The 18407-nt window shown below is 40.2% G+C and overlaps 1 protein-coding gene across 2 annotated transcripts in view; it reads right to left on the bottom strand.

Annotated features, from left to right (window-relative positions):
- Positions 1 to 2582: 2582 nt before the first annotated feature.
- The window catches only part of arhgef1a (Rho guanine nucleotide exchange factor (GEF) 1a), a 49040-nt gene continuing 33215 nt past the window's right edge, over positions 2583 to 18407 (bottom strand). For both annotated transcript variants that reach the window (XM_061897403.1, XM_061897404.1), the window contains 15 exons: positions 18142 to 18392; positions 13617 to 13742; positions 13423 to 13540; positions 13269 to 13345; positions 13005 to 13176; positions 12860 to 12936; positions 6800 to 6972; positions 6651 to 6718; positions 6386 to 6574; positions 6229 to 6315; positions 6120 to 6169; positions 5697 to 5747; positions 4408 to 4710; positions 4200 to 4344; positions 2583 to 3412 (listed from right to left, as the gene is read on the bottom strand). In XM_061897403.1, the coding sequence (XP_061753387.1) occupies positions 3384 to 3412; positions 4200 to 4344; positions 4408 to 4710; positions 5697 to 5747; positions 6120 to 6169; positions 6229 to 6315; positions 6386 to 6574; positions 6651 to 6718; positions 6800 to 6972; positions 12860 to 12936; positions 13005 to 13176; positions 13269 to 13345; positions 13423 to 13540; positions 13617 to 13742; positions 18142 to 18392 (1916 nt within the window). In that variant the 3' untranslated portion in view covers positions 2583 to 3383. The remainder of the gene's footprint in view (positions 3413 to 4199; positions 4345 to 4407; positions 4711 to 5696; positions 5748 to 6119; positions 6170 to 6228; positions 6316 to 6385; positions 6575 to 6650; positions 6719 to 6799; positions 6973 to 12859; positions 12937 to 13004; positions 13177 to 13268; positions 13346 to 13422; positions 13541 to 13616; positions 13743 to 18141; positions 18393 to 18407) is intronic.

Genomic DNA, 18407 nt, shown 5'->3' with positions numbered 1-18407 from the left:
TGGAAATATCATGATTTGGGGATTTTTTTCTGCTAAGGGGACAGGACGATTGATCCGTGTTAAGGAAAGAATGAATGGGGCCATGTATCGTGAGATTTTGAGCCAAAACCTCCTTCCATCAGTGAGAGCTTTGAATGGTTGACCAAATACTTATTTTCCACCATAATTTACAAATGAATTCTTTAAAATTCCTACAATATGAATTCTTGGATTTTTTTTCACATTCTGTCTCTCACAGTTGAAGTGTACCTATGATGAAAATTACAGACCTCCGTCATCATTTTAAGTGGGAGAACTTGCACAATCGGTGGCTGACTAAAAATGAGTTTGTGGAGGTTGCTTGCATGATAATAATGATAACGGTGGGAGTATCTAATAAATTGGCAAGCGAGTGTGTATCAGATATCATAAAATGTGATGCCTTAAAATACGCCACAGGGTGGGAATAATAATAATACATTATGAACGATGATGCTTGGAGAGGAGTAACAAACGCAGAAGCGACATAACATTCCGGCCTTGTAACTGTATTCCATCACCTGGCCTGTGGTGCCTATAATTGGGGGTCTCCTGGGAGAGAGGGGTACAGTGGCCATGACAAGCGCATATATGGAGAGTGGGGGCGGGTGGTGACTATGTTAGTTATTCCCCTCTGCGAGGCCTAGTTGAGTTATTAATAAACATCTTTTGGCTGACATTGTCTGCGGGATTAGGATGAGGAGTCTCTGCGTGTGTCCGCTTGTCTTTCTATCTTTACTTTTATTGTCCGGGACCCTTTTTGTTTCCTATTCAGTGAGAGCCGTTTCTAATATTTTGACCACACAATACATGCTCTTATATCAACAGTAGCCGTTCTACCATCTCTGCTACTTAAACTATTAAATTTAGTACATACAATTTTATTATAAGTGTAATTTGAAAAAAAGTATAAATACATACGATAAAAAAGGATAACACCTGCAATAAAAAAATAATCGTAATAAAAAAATACATACATTTAATAAAAAAAAGTTATCAATTTAATACAAATTTGACAATGCATTTAGTAAAAATTTAAATATACATTTAATAGAAAGGTAATTATAAATGTAATAAAAATTTAATGTAATAGAAATTTGATTTGAGATTTCATAAACATTTTTTACAGATTTAATTTTTTCTTAAATAGATAATACATGTTTAAATAGGAATCAGGAACTATATTTAAAAAATACATACATTTAATATGAATTCGATAAAATACACCCATCCATCTATCCATTTTCTACCACTGGTCCCTTTTTTGGGGTCGCGGGGAGTACTGGAGCCTATCCCAGTATTATAACTCATAAAAAGATTATACATTAAATAAATTTTTTACTTTAAATGTAATAAAAATGTATTATAAATGAAATATTATTTTTTTTTTATAAGTGAATAAAAACGGGATTAAACATGTAATAAAAATTGGATTACAAATGAAAAAAAAATTCCCATCCATCCATCCATTTTCTTCCGCTTATCCGAGGTCGGGTCACGGGGGCAGCAGCCTAAGCAGGGAAACCCAGACTTTCCTCTCCCCAGCCACTTCGTCCAACTCTTACCAGGGGATCCCAGGCCAGCCGGGAGACATAGTCTTCCCAACATGTCCTGGGTCTTCCCCGTTGGACGTGCCCTAAACACCTCCCTAGGGAGGCGTTCGGGTGGCATCCTGACCACATGTCCTTATACATTAAAAAAATAGGTAAATTTGATTAAAAAAATATGATCAATTAAATAAGAAATGTATAATCCATTTAAGATGATTTTCCTTGCCTTTAAGACAGCAGTGTCCAAACTCTTTCCACCGAGGGCTGCCGCATACTGATAAAACCGAAGCATGCGGTTGGGTCACTTTAAAAATACAAATATATCTTTTAAATTTTGTAAAAAGGCTTAAAAAAGGGGATACAGCAGAACGTCATCTGAAGAGCTATTTGTTATGCACTTCTAGCTTCAATGGCGCCCTCCTTAGAGCGTGAGTGAGTAATTAGCACTTCCTCAAAAGAAGTTGACGTTCACCTCTGACCATTTCCTGTGCTTGTGACTCAACCTCGCCACAATATGTTTGAGACTCGCTTTGGTTTTATCCTGAAGAGGGCGCCTATCTGACACACATATAAAACCTACTCATTGGCCTAGTGGTTGGAGTGTCCGCCCTGAGATCGGTAGGCCGAGTCATACCAAAGACTATAAAAATGGGACCCATTACCTCCCTGCTTGGCACTCAGCATTAAGGGTTGGAATTGGGGGTTAAATCACCATAAATGATCCCCGGGCGCGGCACCGCTGCTGCTCACTACTCCCCTCACCTCCCAAGGGGTGATGAAGGGTGATGGGTCAAATGCAGAGAATAATTTCGCCACATCTCGTATGTGTGTGACAATCATTGGTACTTTAACTTTACTTTAACAAATGGGCGCTGAGCACAAAATTAAACTTTTAAATAAACAAATCCAAATATTCATCTTTTTTCCCTTCATCCTCGGGAGGCTCCTTTAAAATGCCTCCCCATGCAATTGCCACGTGGCCTAAAGCTCAAACAGCCACTGTACACCAACATGAACACTTTTATAGGACATTTTATTTTCTGTGTGTACAATCCATATGACAAAAATTTAGATTTCTCCTTCCATATATTTTAATACAGTCTTCTTACAGCATTTATTTGCATCCATAAAACTTTACCTTGCAACTTTTTGAAAAACAAGAGCAGAAAATACATTCATATCAGAACAGTTTAAGATTGTCAAGTGTCTGGAAACCAGATAAATACACAACAAAGCTCAAAAAATGGTGTCTATTGCACTAAAATGAAGGTAAAATATGTTTATAAACATGCAAAACAACCAAAAAATACACTTCTGATAGACTATTTGAGAGTTATTGATGCACTAACCAGACCTTTTGTTTATGTGCAAGAAAGTGCAACACTATAGTTGGTGTTCGCTTCATAATGCCGCTTCAAAAAAATGAGCTTATAATCGTCGCATTTAAAATACATCATGTTATTTATTTTTTTTTGCTTCCTGCTTTTTGGTACTCAAATGAAGTAGTAAATATATAGAAATTAATAATTTACAATATGCATGATTCAAAAAAGTGTTATTGATCAGAAGTACAGCCGTAGTAAGTGTTAATATTCACGTGTTCCCTTTTAAGCCTTTGGTCCAGTGGAAATAAATCATGCAAACGACACATCACAATCAGGCTTAAACCCTGGAAGCGAGACGCAGCAAACATACCCGGTAACACTACAGTACTATTAAATAAACGGATAATCGGAAGAGAGAACGGAAATATATTGTGGCGTAATAATGGCTTTCTGTTATTGAGTTTAACCTGTTTGGGAAGCGTGCGGACGATCAGTTCTCCTCTGGAATGTCTTGGAAATCTGGAAGAACACAAACAATGAATTAGATTGAGCACATTATACTGGGCCCAGCCTCCTTTTATTTACCATGAATTGATTAACGTGGACCCCGACTTAAACAAGTTGAAAAACTTATTCGGGTGTTACCATTTAGTGGTCAATTGTACGGAATATGTACTGAACTGTGCAATCTACTAATAAAAGATTCAATCAAACAATCAATCAATCAAATGTGGGATCTGAGCCGAGGATGTCGCTGTGGCTCGTGCAGCCCTTTGAGACACTCGTGATTTAGGGCTATATAAGAAAACATTGATTGATTGAAATGTGTTTAAAATGTCTTTATAAAGGCCAATTTTATTATATTCTTGTTTTGGCTGTAATTGTACGAAGGAGGGGCAGCATGGTGGGAGACGGGTTAGTGCGTCTGCCTCACAATACGAAGGTCCTGAGTAGTCCTGGGTTCAATCCCGGGCTCGGGATCTGTCTGTGTGGAGTTTGCATGTCTTCCCCGTGACTGCGTGGGTTCCCTCCGGGTACTCCGGCTTCCTCCCACCTCCAAAGACATGCACCTGGGGATAGGTTGATTGGCAACACTGAATTGGCCCTAGTGTGTGAATGTGAGTGTGAATGTTGTCTGTCTGTGTTGGCCCTGTGATGAGGTGGCGACTTGTCCAGGGTGTACGCTGCCTTCCGCCCGATTGTAGCTGAGATAGGCACCAGCGCCCCCCGCGACCCCAAAGGGAATAAGCGGTAGGAACTGGATGGATGGATGTACGAAGGAGGCGTACCTAATAAAATGTCTGACCTCTATAGCTTTCGGAGGGGTCCTCGTCATCATCATCATCCGACGTCATGTCCACCTCCACATCGCTTCCTCCCTGAGTAGCCTCTGATTGGTGGAGAGTTTCCTGGTTGCCCCAATGGGCACCGCTCAACTCTTCTGGTCTGGGCTGTAAACAATAACATTAAAGTGAACATATGACAATTTTAGAACGTTATTGTACTTTTCTTACCTGTGTGGCCATGTCCCCCTGTTCCTGGGAGGAAGCCCCGCTAGAAACTTTCATGTGTCGAACCTGCTTCTCCAGCTTGGCCCGGGCTCTCTCGCTGTCCTTGAAGCGGCTCTCGGTGTCCCGCAGCCTCAGCAGCTCCTCCTGCAGCAGGCTGTGCTGTCTCTGCAACAGGGCCAGCTCCCCGATGGTCGACCCCGTGCCGGCTTCGCGGTTTTGGCGCCACGAGCCCGCCGAGGCCGGCGATGCCGCGTCTTCTTGTTGCAGCAGCAGCTCCAGGATAGAGTCTTGTTTGATGACGGCCGCCTGAAGGGGACAGGTATTATCTGTGTTTAATTCAGGGGTCACCAACCTTTTTGAAACCAAGAGCTACTTCTTGGGTACTGATTAATGCGAAGGGCTACCAGTTTGATACACACTCAATGTAATTGAGTTGAGTTTATACCAAAAAGTTCTCTTTTGGTTTCATCTGACCACATGACATTCTCCCAATCGTCTGCTGTATCATCCATGTATCCATTCTGGTATAAACTCAACTCATCGTGTTTGGAGGAAGAAGAATACTGAGTTGCACCCCAAGAACACCAAACCTACTGTGAAGCATGGGGGTGGAAACATCATGCTTTGGGGCTGTTTTTCTGCTAAGGGGACAGGACGATTGATCCGTGTTAAGGAAAGAAAGAATGGGGCCATGTATCGTGAGATTTTGAGCCAAAACCTCCTTCCATCAGTGAGAGCTTTGAATGGTTGACCAGATACTTATTTTCCACCATAATTTACAAATAAATTCTTTAAAATTCCTACAATATGAACTCCTGGATTTTTTTCCACATTCTGTATCTCACAGTTGAAGTGTAACTATGATGAAAATTACAGACCTCGGTCATTATTTTAAGTGGGAGAACTTGCACAATCGGTGGCTGACTAAATACTTTTTTGCCCCACTGTATTCAGTGTATTTTCACAATAAGAGTTGCCACTTCCGTAATGTATTAAAAAAAACATTATTATATCACCAAAATAAAATAAAAAATACAACCACTTCTTCCAAATATTTTTACAATAAGGTCTTATTGTGAATTAACATTTGTCATTAGGAAGAAGTGGTTGTATTTTATTTTGAAGTCATAATGTATTAGGAGGATGTTGTTGCTTATACCGCAAAAATATATAGGTTTTTGTATTTGAAAGTATGATAGACAATTATAGACTATTTAATAATACAAAATGCTGTCACATTTTATGGTATTTGAGTATATATAGTGCATGTTATTTTCAAGTGTTGTACTTACTTGGAGTGCATGGAGATAAACACTGAGATTCATCAGCCTCTGACAGATCTCCTGTCAAACACAAGTAGCATAGATATTGTATTAATTGGTGTGTAATCATAAATTAGGGTTGGGCAAAAAAAAAAACTAATATTATGTATACATTTTTATCGATTGCGGACCCATTATATTCGAAAGTTTGCAATATCGATTTTACAGAGCATCACATGGGTTCCCCCACCCACCCGCTGATAGCAGCAGTATCACACTATGCCAATGTAGGCTTCCAACAACAAGCCTGAAAGGGTAAAACAAAAGAAACTGAGGGACTTACTAGCATTACCGCAGATTCAGTAACTTGTTAGCATGAATATAAAATAAAAATGTAAAAGCGGCTCGTTCAGGGCCTGGAGTTTGACACTGTTGTAGATTATGAGCACTCACCCTTGCAGCAGGGAACTCATGCGCTCCATTGACCACAAAATCCTGCTCACCTGCAGAGAGAAAAAATGCTCACTGAGTTTTCTGGTGCTGGAAGTGTGTAAAAACTCACTGGTTTCCGTCAGTTCATGGTGGTTGTGATGGCACAGCAGAGGGACGTCCACGCAGGAACCCAGTAGAAGCTCGCTTAGTCGGTCCACTACGAAGACAAAGATTAATTTGCGCCATCGCTGGTGATAGGACTTCTCCATCTTGTGTGGAAACGTTACCTTCGGCCGTGGCATCCAGGAGAAACTTCTCTGCCCTCGGGGCCTGCGGTGTGTCTGCACGGAACAAGTACCGCGTGATGGGGGGCTCAAGGTCCTCCTGGTAACTTGTCACCTGGGCCAGCTCGCAGAAGAGAGTCACCCTCTCCTGCAGGAGCTCCAACATCTCCCGGTCCTTCTGATGGAGGTCAGCTGCCATTGGGGCCCATCAACCAAGCAGTCAAAAAACAACACATTTTTGTGTTTTTTTTTGTTATCTTTGTCTAACCTTTCAGTCTCCTCAGATGGGCCTTGTGCTCGGTCTCTATAAGCGGGAACTCCTCCCGAGACGGACACCTGACCACCACCATCACATAAATAAGTATAAATAAACAAAGTGAGGGTAAAATCATCTTGTGTTGTGCTCTATTCCCCCACTTGCTGACAGTGCGCTGGATTTGCCGTATCCACAAGTTCTTGTCGTCTTTGGAGGCAGCGTGGACCTCGTACATCTCCGGAGGGGACGAATCGCTAATGAGGAACATGCCTCGCTCTTGGTTGGCTATGTCCCTCACGATGAGGTTCTGCAGGGAAAGCACGGGAGGCTTGTCCTGGAGGTGGTGTCAGAAGGTGGGTAAAAATAAGTTGTATGGTAGAGTTTGTTGCTTAACATTATCTGTCAGAGGTCTTCAACTGGGGGATCTGTAATCCCAAAGGGATCTGCTGAGGTACTTTACGAAGGTCGAGAAATGATTAGTCATAGTAATGCTGACACTTGGAATTGCCACTGAATAATTCAATTCTTTATCACAATTATAATCAGGATGGCGGTGTTAGAATACCAACTAGAAAATTCCCGCGGAAATTTTGATGTGCCTGCTTTCTGTGCCCTAAAGTTGGCATACGTCTACGACGGCGTCAAGTATCCAAATCCGTGATTTTTTGGTTTAAAGATAAAAAATTATCAAAAAAAACTAGCATAAAAAATTTGCCTGCTAATGTTGCCATGCTAACATAAAAGATGATAGCATAGTAAAAAGATAGTGGAGAGCATCCAAATACTTGCTTGACAGCACCGGGTGTCAAAAACCATAATTTTTACGTTTCAAACACACAAAACTGGTTAAAAAGCTAGCGTAAAACGTTAGCATGCTAACATTATCATGCTGATATCAAAGACGTTAGCATATTTCCAAGAAGGTGCTGTCACGCCAAATTTCTTCCCCCCTACAAAAAGAAATTTGGCGTGACAGCCCCTCTAATACCTGAAGGACCCCAATGAGGGCCTGACAATACCAAGTTATATGACTCTTAAGGGTTGCAGATAGAAAATTAGCGAAGCAAAAATAGCTTGAAAGGTTAGCATGCTAGGAGGCTAAAATGTTTTCCTCACCGTTTTTTTCCACCAATGACAATCAGCCAATTATAATGCTTTTAAAACAGGCAGCTGTGTGGGCTGCTTTAAGGTCCTTCCACCCTCGTTGGGGTCCTTCAAGCATTAGAGGGGCTGTCACGCCAAATTTCTTCCGGGGGGAAGGTTTTTGTAGGGGGGAAGAAATTTGTCGTGACAGTGCCAAGTTTACAAATATCTATCTCTTAATTTTGACCTTTTATCTTAAATTTTGGACTTTTTATCTCCGTCCATCCATCCATCCATCTTCATCAGCGGTCGGGTCGCGGGGGCAGCAGCCTAAGCAGAAAAGCCCAGACTTCCCTCTCCCCAGCCATTTCGTCCAGCTCCTCCCGGGGGATCCCAAGGCCTTCCCAGGCCAGCCAGGAGACATAGTCTTCCCAACGTGTCCTGGGTCTTCCCCGTGGCCTCCTACAGGTTGGACGTGCCCTAAACACCTCCCTAGGGAGGCGTTCGGGTGGCATCCTGACCAGATGCCTGAACCACCTCATCTGGCTCTATTATCTTATAATTTTGACATTTCATCTCATAATCTTGATTTTTTTATCTCACAATTTCGACCTTTAGTCTCATTTTTTTGACCATTTATCTCATACTGTTGACTTTTTATGTCATAATTTTGACTTTTTTATCAAATATCCATCTATCCATTTTCTACTGCTTGTCCCTCTCGAAGGCCCTATCCCAAGGCGGGGTACACCCTGGACAAGTGGCCAGCTCATCACAGGGCCAACACTGATAGACAGACAACATTCACACTCACACACTAGGGCCAATTTAGTGTTGCCAATCAACCTATCCCCCGGGTGCATGAAGCTAGAGTAATTAGAGAGAACCCACGCAGTCACGGGGAGAACATGCAAACACACAGAAAGACCCCAAGCCCGGGACCTTCTTATTGTGAGGCACCAACACTAACACCTGTCCCACTGCGCTGCCCCAAATATTTATGACATATGTAATTATTTTGACTTTTATCTCATATTTTTGACTTTTTATCCCATAATTACAACTTTTTTTGTCATAGTTTCGACTTTCTATTTAGTAAAGTCGAATTTTATAAAAATATTTATGACTATATATTCAATTATTTTGACTTAATATCTATTATCTTTGTATTTTTACCTTTTAATTTGGACTTTTTATTATCATAATTTCAACTTTTCAATTTGTAAAAAAATTTGATCTCATTAGCATGATTTTTTTAAATCAAAATTTCAACACTTTATCTTACTATTTTGACCTTTTTATCTTTTAATGTTGACTTTTTATCTGATAATTTAGACATTTTATATCATTATTATAATATTTTTAAGTCATGGTAATGACTATTTTTTACCTCATAATGTAGATTTTTAATCAAATGTTTATTACTTTTTATCTACTATATTTTTCGCACTATAAGGCGCACCTAAAAACCTAAAATGTTCTCAAAAGCTGACAGTGCGCCTTATAATCCGGTGTGCCTTATATATGGATCAATATTGAGCCACAACAGGTCTAACAACTACGGTAAGCAGCCTCCGATTTGATTTTCCCCCGTATGAGAAGAAGCGCGCGGTGCATGCTGAGATATATGACTGTGCCAGGCCGTGCCGTTTCATTTCCATTCGTGTGTTAATGTAAAGACTGATTGATTGATTGATTGATACTTTTATTAGTAGATTGCACAGTACAGTACATATTCCGTACAATTGACCACTAAATGGTAACACCCGAATAAGTTTTTCAACTTGTTTAAGTCGGGGTCCACGTTAATCAATTCATGGTACAAATATATACTATCAATATAATACAGTCATCACACAAGTTAATCATCATAGTATGTACATTGAATTATTTACATTATTTACAATCCGGGGGGTGGGATGAGGAGCTTTGGTTGATATCAGAACTTCAGTCATCAACAATTGCATCAACAGAGAAATGTGGACATTGAAACAGTGTAGGTCTTATTTAGTAGGATATGTACAGCCAGCAGAGAACATAGTGAGTTCAGATAGCATAAGAACAAGTATATACATGAGAAGTACATTTGAGTTGTTTATAATCCGGGGAGATGGGATGTGAATGGAGGAGGGTATTAGTAAAGTGTTTAAGTTGCCTGGAGGTGTTGTTTTAGAGCGGTTTTGAAGGAATATAGAGATGCACTTACTTTTATACCTGTTGGGAGTGCATTCCACATTGATGTGGCATAGAAAGAGAATGAGTTAAGACCTTTGTTAGATCGGAATCTGGGTTTAACGTGGTTTGTGGAGCTCCCCCTGGTGTTGTGGTTATGGCGGTCATTTACGTTAAGGAAGTAATTTGACATGTACTTCGGTATCAAGGAGGTGTAGCGGATTTTATAGACTAGGCTCAGTGCAAGTTGTTTTACTCTGTCCTCCACCCTGAGCCAGCCCACTTTGGAGAAGTGGGTTGGATTGAGGTGTGATCTGGGGTGGAGGTCCAAAAGTAACCGGATTAGCTTATTCTGGGATGTTTGGAGTCTAGATTTGAGGGTTTTGGAGGTGCTGGGGTACCAGGAGGTGCAAGCGTAATCGAAAAAGGGTTGAATGAGAGTTCCCGCTAGAATCCTCAAGGTGCTTTTGTTGACCAGAGAGGAGATTCTGTAGAGGAATCTCGTTCTTTGGTTGACCTTTTTGATCACCTTGGTTGCCATTTTATCACAGGAAAGATTAGCCTCTAAAATGGAACCTAGGTAGGTGATCTCATCCTTCCTGGTGATAACAATGTCACCCACTTTTATAGTGAAGTCACTGACCTTCTTAAGTTTGATGTGGGACCCAAATAGGATGGATTCCGTTTTACCTAAGTGTATGGATAGCTTGTTGTCAGCGAGCCAGGTGCAAATATTGAGGAGTTCAGCACTGAGGATTTGTTCCACCTGTGACTTGTCCTTGCCGGATACCAGCAGGGCCGAGTCATCCGCAAACAGGAACAATTCACAGTGGCATACTGATGGCATGTCATTCACGTATACTAGGAACAGTAAAGGTCCTAGTATACTGCCTTGGGGGACTCCACAGCTTACGGTGACCCCAAAATGGTTCCTTTTGAGAGACATGATTTCAGGTAAGCAGGAATTGTCACTGAACTGCTAGACAACAGCAGCGACACTGACTCCATTAACGACGTCTCGAAATAGTGCAAAGCAATAACAATTATCGATAACTCAACGTTTCTCAAACGATAATGTCACACAACACAACACACAAAATAAGCATGTAAAGCTCACTTTATTAAGTAATTCCTCATCCACGAATCCCTCGAATTCTTCTTCAGTGTTCGAATTAAACATGCCACAAGAGACCTACGGTAAGCAGCCGTCTACCTTATTTTCCCCCGTAGAAGAAGTGCGCGGTTCATGCTGGGATATATGACTGCGGGAGGCGTGCAGAGTTTAAACTCAAGGCGATCAGTCACACAGTAGAACACGGGAATAGAGCAGCAGCGAGAGAATTTAACATTAACAGCAGCGACACTGACTCGTTTGATGACGACTCCGACGAGACGGAGCAGGGCATGTTGGATGCCGTATTCGCCCAACTGTTTGATTCGAACACTGAAGAAGAAGAAATTGAGGGATTCGTGGATGAGGAATAACTTAAGTGAGCTTTACATGTTTATTTTGTGTGTTGTGTTGTGAGCAACGTTGAGTTATTGATATATTATTGCTTTGCACTATTTCGAGTGTTACTATATTGTGATCGCACTAACGTTTGACTTACCGTAACATAGCATAGCTCGGTTGGTAGAGCAGCCGTGCCAGCAACTTGAGGGTTGCAGGTTCGATTCCCGCTTCCGCCATCCTAGTCACTGTCGTCGTGTCCTTGGGCAAGACACTTTACCGACCTGCTCCCAGTGCCACCCACACTGGTTTAAATGTAACTTAGATATTGGGTTTCACTATGTAAAGCGCTTTGAGTCACTAGAGAAAAGCGCTATATAAATATAATTCACAACAGTATCAGACTGTTTTTTATTTGTTTATTGAATGGGGGAAAATAATAAAACAGCTGTTTATTGAACGGAGTAGTCAGAACACTGGTTTGTAATCTATAATTAAAGTATGACTGACCTATCTGACTGTTTTGTTGACATTCCCTTTAGCGCAGCTCCATCTAAAGTATGCATAACGTAACCCCAGCCTCTACTGTAGCATCTATTCTATGCGCCTTATAATGCAGTGCACCTTATATATGAACAAAATATTAAAATAGGCCATTCATTGAAGGTGCGCCTTATAATCCGGTGCGCCTTATAGTGCGGAAAATACGGTAATTATTTCGACTTTATACCTCATAATTTTCACTTTTTATTCCATAATCGTGACTACGAATCTCAATTTAGACTTGTTATCAAATAATTATGACTTTATCTGATTACTCAGTGGCCTACTGGTTAGAGTGTCCGCCCTGAGCTCGGTAGGTTGTGAGTTCGAATCCCGGTTGAGTCATACCAAAGACGATAAAAATGTGACTTCTAACCTCCCTGCTTGGAACTCAGCATCAAGGGTAGGAATTGGGGGTTTAATCAATGATTCCCAGGCGCGGCCACCGCTGCTGCCCACTGCTCCCCTCACCTCCCAGGTGATGATCAAGGGTGATGGGTCAAATGCAGAGAATAATTTCGCCACACCGAGTGTGTGCGTGACAATCATTGATACTTTAACTTTACTTTAATAACTTTACTTTAACTTTATTTCGATTCTTTATCTGATACTTTTTTCTTTTTTATCTCATAAATTCTACTTTTAATTTAATATTTTTTTCATAATTTTGACATTTCATCTCAAAATAAGGATTTTTCAAATTATTATTTTGACCTTTACATATGTGTGTGAGTGTATAAAAATCACTTTTTATACAGGAAAGTACCTTTTATTTGATATCCAAATTGGCGCTTGTAATTCAATAAACCTCACAATGGAGTTAGGCAACCTGTTGCTTTTTTCGAGGAAACTGCTAAAGTCGACCTGATTGTTGAAGACCCCGGATCTACAGTTTGTTATTTTTGCACAGTTATTATCGCTGATTACTTTTGCTGCATCGATAAATGTGTGCTTTTGTGTGTATATCACCTACCAGGCATGGGAAGATGTACCTCTGGTCTTTCTCCTGCAGAAATACCAGGATGTCTGTCATCAGGAGGACCTGCACGTCTTCACACAAACACAACGTTAGCTCTAAGAAATACATAAAGCGCCCCCTTGTGAAGTCATTCATTAACCTTTGAGTCTGGATCCTGGTGTTTTCCAAAACAGCATTCCTTCATGGACAAGTCTACGGCGAAGCAACTCGGCAGGCCTGAAAAGTCCGCCCTCCCTCACCCTGGCCTCGGCCCGCTGGTCCAGCTTGGCCTGGATCTCCTGCATCCGCTGCGACTTCTCCATTTCCTCCATCTGCCACACAGGAAGTGACCCAGAAAGAAAGAATTTGAGCCACCACCTTTTAATACAAACATTTAATAACATGACAAAAAAATGAACAATACCTGTTGATCTATTGAATTGAGGAGATCTCGGACCATGGACAGAGCGTGCGCAATAGATGACGCTTCTTCCTCGTCGTCTGCGAGAGAAGACAAACATTCTCACACTGCCCAGGTCCGGTAATAAGTCATTCTAAAAACACGCCTGGCAATTTACCGACGGTGTTGTCCAAAATACGCTGAATAAGGACGGGATATTTGGAGATGCGCTGAGTCACCAACAACATGCATTCTTGGACACCATGGCAGCGCAGCCACGGTCCTCGACTCACACGCTGTACACAAAAGGACGGACCCATCAACCATTACGTCTGGGCTCTCACAGTCTAGATTCTTGTATTGTAGTCTCACCCGAATGAAGCACTGGAACCTCTTGTCTCGGGCCATTAGCGACTTGTACAACTTGACCGCCTTCAAGTGGCGACTGCAGAACTCGGCGTAGGTCTTCCGCATGTCATCCGCACTCTGACCTGAGAACTGGAACAGTTTTAAAGTAGTTATATATGAATTACACTTGTAGCGGCGCCTACATATATATATATACATACATATACATATATATATGTATGTATGTATACATACTGTATATATATATATATATATATATATCCATCCATTCTCTACCGCTTATTCCCTTTGGGGTCGCGGGGGGCGCTGGTGCCTATCTTAGCTACAATCGGGCGGAAGGCGGCGTACATCCTGGACAAGTCGCTACCTCATCGCAGGGCCAACACAGATAGGCAGACAACATTCACACTCACATTCACACACTAAGGACCATTTAGTGTTGCCAATCAACCTATCCCCAGGTGCATGTCTTTGGAAGGGTGAGAAAACCGGAGTACCCGGAGGGAACCTACGCATTCACGGGGAGAACATGCAAACTCCACACAGAAAGATCCAGGACCTTCGTATATACGTATATATACCGTATTTCCTTGAATTGCTGCCGGGGCGCTAATTAATTTAAAACCTATTCTCACTCCTACGCTTACCAAAGGCATGCGGTAAAAGTAAACATGCGTTAATTATTTTAAAACCTCTTCTCACTCCGGCACTTACCAAAGGTATGCAGTAAAAATTTGAGTGTGATGTTAACTTGGACCTTAAATCCTACTGAATAGCTCTTAATCTTCGTCTCTTTATGCAATTTCTAATTACCGGTATTGAAATCAGCCTCCTTTATTTTGAAAATGAAAATGATGACAGGGGAAGTGTCATTCGTGGCGTCACGAGTTTGACCAGGCGATAATGCTAAGCATGCGCTAATTATTTTGGGAAGCGAGTTTGACTCGGCAGTAATTCAAAGCAGGTGCATATTATATACCCTGCGGCAATTCAAGGAAATATGGTGTATATATATATATATATATATATATATATATATATATATATATATATATATATTAGGGGTGGGCAAATTAATGCGTTAATTATGAGTTAACTCATCAATCTATTAACGCCGACAATTTTTTTATCGCACAATTGCGTATGTTGTTTACATGCTTTTATTTTGTTAACGCCTTTTCTTAACAAGATGGCGTCACCCGGCGTCGAGGGGCTCTTGGTAAAGATGGAACTTTTGGCAAAAATACCGGACAATTCTGCAAATTTCCTGGCTGGCTTACAGCGTGGTCACTCCGGGATCACTTACGACCGCCAGACAATTCTGGATGTGGATAGATCGGGCTGTTTTGGACTGAATGAGGCGTGCTTGCTAGACCGGCTAGCTAGCAGGGGAATACTTTGCCGGCTACATCCAGCGGCCTGTGAAGCAGCGGAGTATATGTGTTGTCTGTCTATTTATGAAGAATGCAGACGAGGAGTGTTGGCTGAGTTCTTAACGTTTACTTTCAGAGCGTGCATATCACAACATACAAGATGCCATCATGGCGACACACAATCTATACTGGGCTACCGCGCACGCTCGTCACTCCTGTTGCATGCTGGGTAGGGTAGTTCTTTTTTTCCCTGGCTCATAACATCGCAATATAGTACCATGTATATGCGTTCAGTTTATCAATGCACCAAGCAAACAATCAGAAAATTCCCATCATATTAATTCCTAGATATGGTCATAATTATTTTAAGTGCACTATGCAGAATAAACACAACATTATTAATATTGCTACTACGGATAATTTGATCAAAAATTCCCTAAAACAGCCCACTACCTATAATATAGGTTTTTTAAACATAAGATCCCTGATAAAAAAAATGTTCCTGCTGTTACCTCAGAAATTGCCTGTTCAGATGTTATGATTGTGGCTCAGAGATTTGTATGTAGATTATATTTATTTTCCATAACAAACAGGATAACTTAAATACCCTGGCAGTGGTAGTAATAAGCTTAAATGTTTGTATTTTCATTTTTTGAGTTGATTTTCATAAAATATGCTATTTAACTGCTTCTGTTTAACAAGGACTAATTTAAATTGTGTTTGCACAACAAATGTTTTGGCGCTTTTGTTCATGTGGGAGAATATTCCAATAAAGGTGCACTACACACTACTTTTGAATTCATTATTGGGCTTTGCGTATACAATGAAGTTAATCGCGATTAATCAGAAAAACAGTGCCATTAACTTCGATTAAAATTTTTAATCGTTGCCCAGCCCTAATATATATATATATATATATATATATATATATATATATATATATATATATATATATATATATATATATATATATATATATATATATATATATATATATATATATATATATATATATATAGTTTTGTACAAAATTTTCATACACTGATTTTTTTCCCACTGAATTTTTATACACTTAATTGTTTTTTCACTGAATTAAAAAAAATCAAAGTATGCAGACAATTTCATTCATGTTCGAGCAAAATGTGTGTATTTCAAAATTCAGTGTATAAAAATTCATTGTAAAATTTAGTGTAAAAAAATTCAGGGAATAAAAATTCATCCATCCATTTTCTACCGCCTGTTCCCTTTTGGTGTCGCGGGGGGTGCTGGCGCCTATCACAGCTTCAATCGGGCTGAAGGCGTCGTACACCCTGGACAAGTCGCCACCTCATCGCAGGGCCAACACAGATAGACAGACAACATTCCCACCCACATTAAAATATTAATAATAATAAATAATAATAATAAAAATTCAGTGCAGAAATATTCGTTGCTTTAAAACTCAAGAACCACTTCCAGTAAATTAAGACAGGATTGAATGCTTCTGTCTTAATTTACCTCAAGTGGGTGTTGAGTTTTGAAGCAACAAATAGTCCTGAATTTGTGTACACTTATTTTTTTGCACGAAATGTTTGTACATTGGATTTTTTTTTGCACTAAATTTGGTGCACTAAATATTTTTACACAAAAACATTTCTACACAAAAATGTTCTTTCACTGAATTTTTATACACTTAACATTTTTTGCACAGAATTTGTATAGAATTAATTTAAAAAAAATCAAATAATGCAGACAATTTCATTGAATAAACATGTGTGCGTTTCAAAATTTAGTGTGTAAAAATTCAGTGGATAAAAATTCAGGGAATAAAAATTCAGTGCAGAAATATTCGTTTAGACTTGGACTTAGACAAAATGTACTGATCCACATGGGAAATTGTTCCACACAGTAGCTCAGTTACAAAGGATGGAAAGGATAAGGATGGAAAAGATAATGCACAAAAGGGCACAAAAAGAGGGTGAAATCAAAAGGTATAATGTGGACTAAAAAAGTACCATAGTAGCAATATAAAATATGGAACATTTTTAATTTTTTCAAAACTCAAGACCTGCATCCAGTAAATTAAGACAGGATTTAATAATTCAGTCCTCATTTAACTCAAGTGGGTATTGAGTTTTGAAGCAACAAATATTTCTGCACTGAGTTTTTATACACTTACATTTCTTTGCACTGAATTTTTATACACTGATTTTTTTACACTGAATTTTTAAACACTTAATTTACAAACACTTTATTTTACCAAAATAAAAATGAAGACACACGCATTATGCTCACAAATTTGTATTCAATAAAATTGTCTACATGATTTAATTAAAAAAAAATCAGTTACATAGATTCAGTGCCTAAAAAAAGCGTTCGTACACAAATAAACCTCTATAGCAGAGGTCGGGAACCTTTTTGGCTGAGAGAGCAAAGAAAGCCAAATATTTTAAAATGTATTTCTGTAAGAGCCATATAATATTTTTTTTTACACTGAACACAACTAAACGCGTGCATTTTTAAGTAAGACCAACATTTCTAGAGTATAATAAGTCTCTTATTCTTTGGAATAACATTGTTATTCTGATGCTAACTGTGGAGGGGACGTGGCCTGTGGGCCTGCAGCGAAGCAGGGTGTGCCAGGACCGGCTTCGAAATCAGCGACAGGTGCGTAGATGGCCCATCTGGGCCTTGTTATCTAATTACCTGTCGTTCTGTTATAAGCAGCAGCCAGGAGGAGAGACGGGGTTGAAACTGGAGCCAGAGCGCGAGCGAGAACGAAAGAGAAAAAGACAATTGCTGGAAAGCAACTGAGAGACTTATTGAAAAATAAAACAATATTGTAACCCTGAAACAGGCTCTCATGTCGGTGCTTGGTGCTCTGAAGAACCCCCAGGAGGGAAAGCCCTACACTAACCAATAATAAATAAATTACTTCTTACCATTAACGCAACTTCTTGAACATAAAAAAGCATGGGAATGTTTTATATTTTGAACGTTATTTTTAACAAGTGGAATTATTAATTACTTATCGTGTCAAACGATGTCAGCTTAGATTTATCCGAGCCAGTTGCAGTCATCAAAAGAGCCACATCTGGCTCGCGAGCCATAGGTTCCCTACCCATGGTATATAGAATGTATATCATTGCTAGTTTCATGGTTTGTATGGCAGTTACCTGCTCCAGCAGAATGTCCCCCAGGCGATGTATGGTGAAGTTGCAGTGCGATTCGGGCTGCAGGCTGCTGTTCCGCCGCAGCAGAAGTTGCACCAGGAAGTGCGAGTGTATGCTGATCAGCTGGTCCAAGCATGGGAACAAGGCGTGCACTGTGCTCGGGTCCAGCTGCAGCTCCTCCAGCAAACCCTGTCGGAACACGCGCTCCATGATGCGTAGCGTCCGCATGTGGTGCACCTCGGTCTGGATCAACTCTGAAGAGAAATTGA

This window comes from Nerophis ophidion, linkage group LG04 (genome assembly GCF_033978795.1).
Source record: "Nerophis ophidion isolate RoL-2023_Sa linkage group LG04, RoL_Noph_v1.0, whole genome shotgun sequence".
Taxonomy (NCBI): Eukaryota; Metazoa; Chordata; class Actinopteri; order Syngnathiformes; family Syngnathidae; genus Nerophis; species Nerophis ophidion.
The sequence above is the reverse complement of the archived record's forward strand: the minus strand, read 5'-3'. Positions and strand labels throughout refer to the sequence as shown.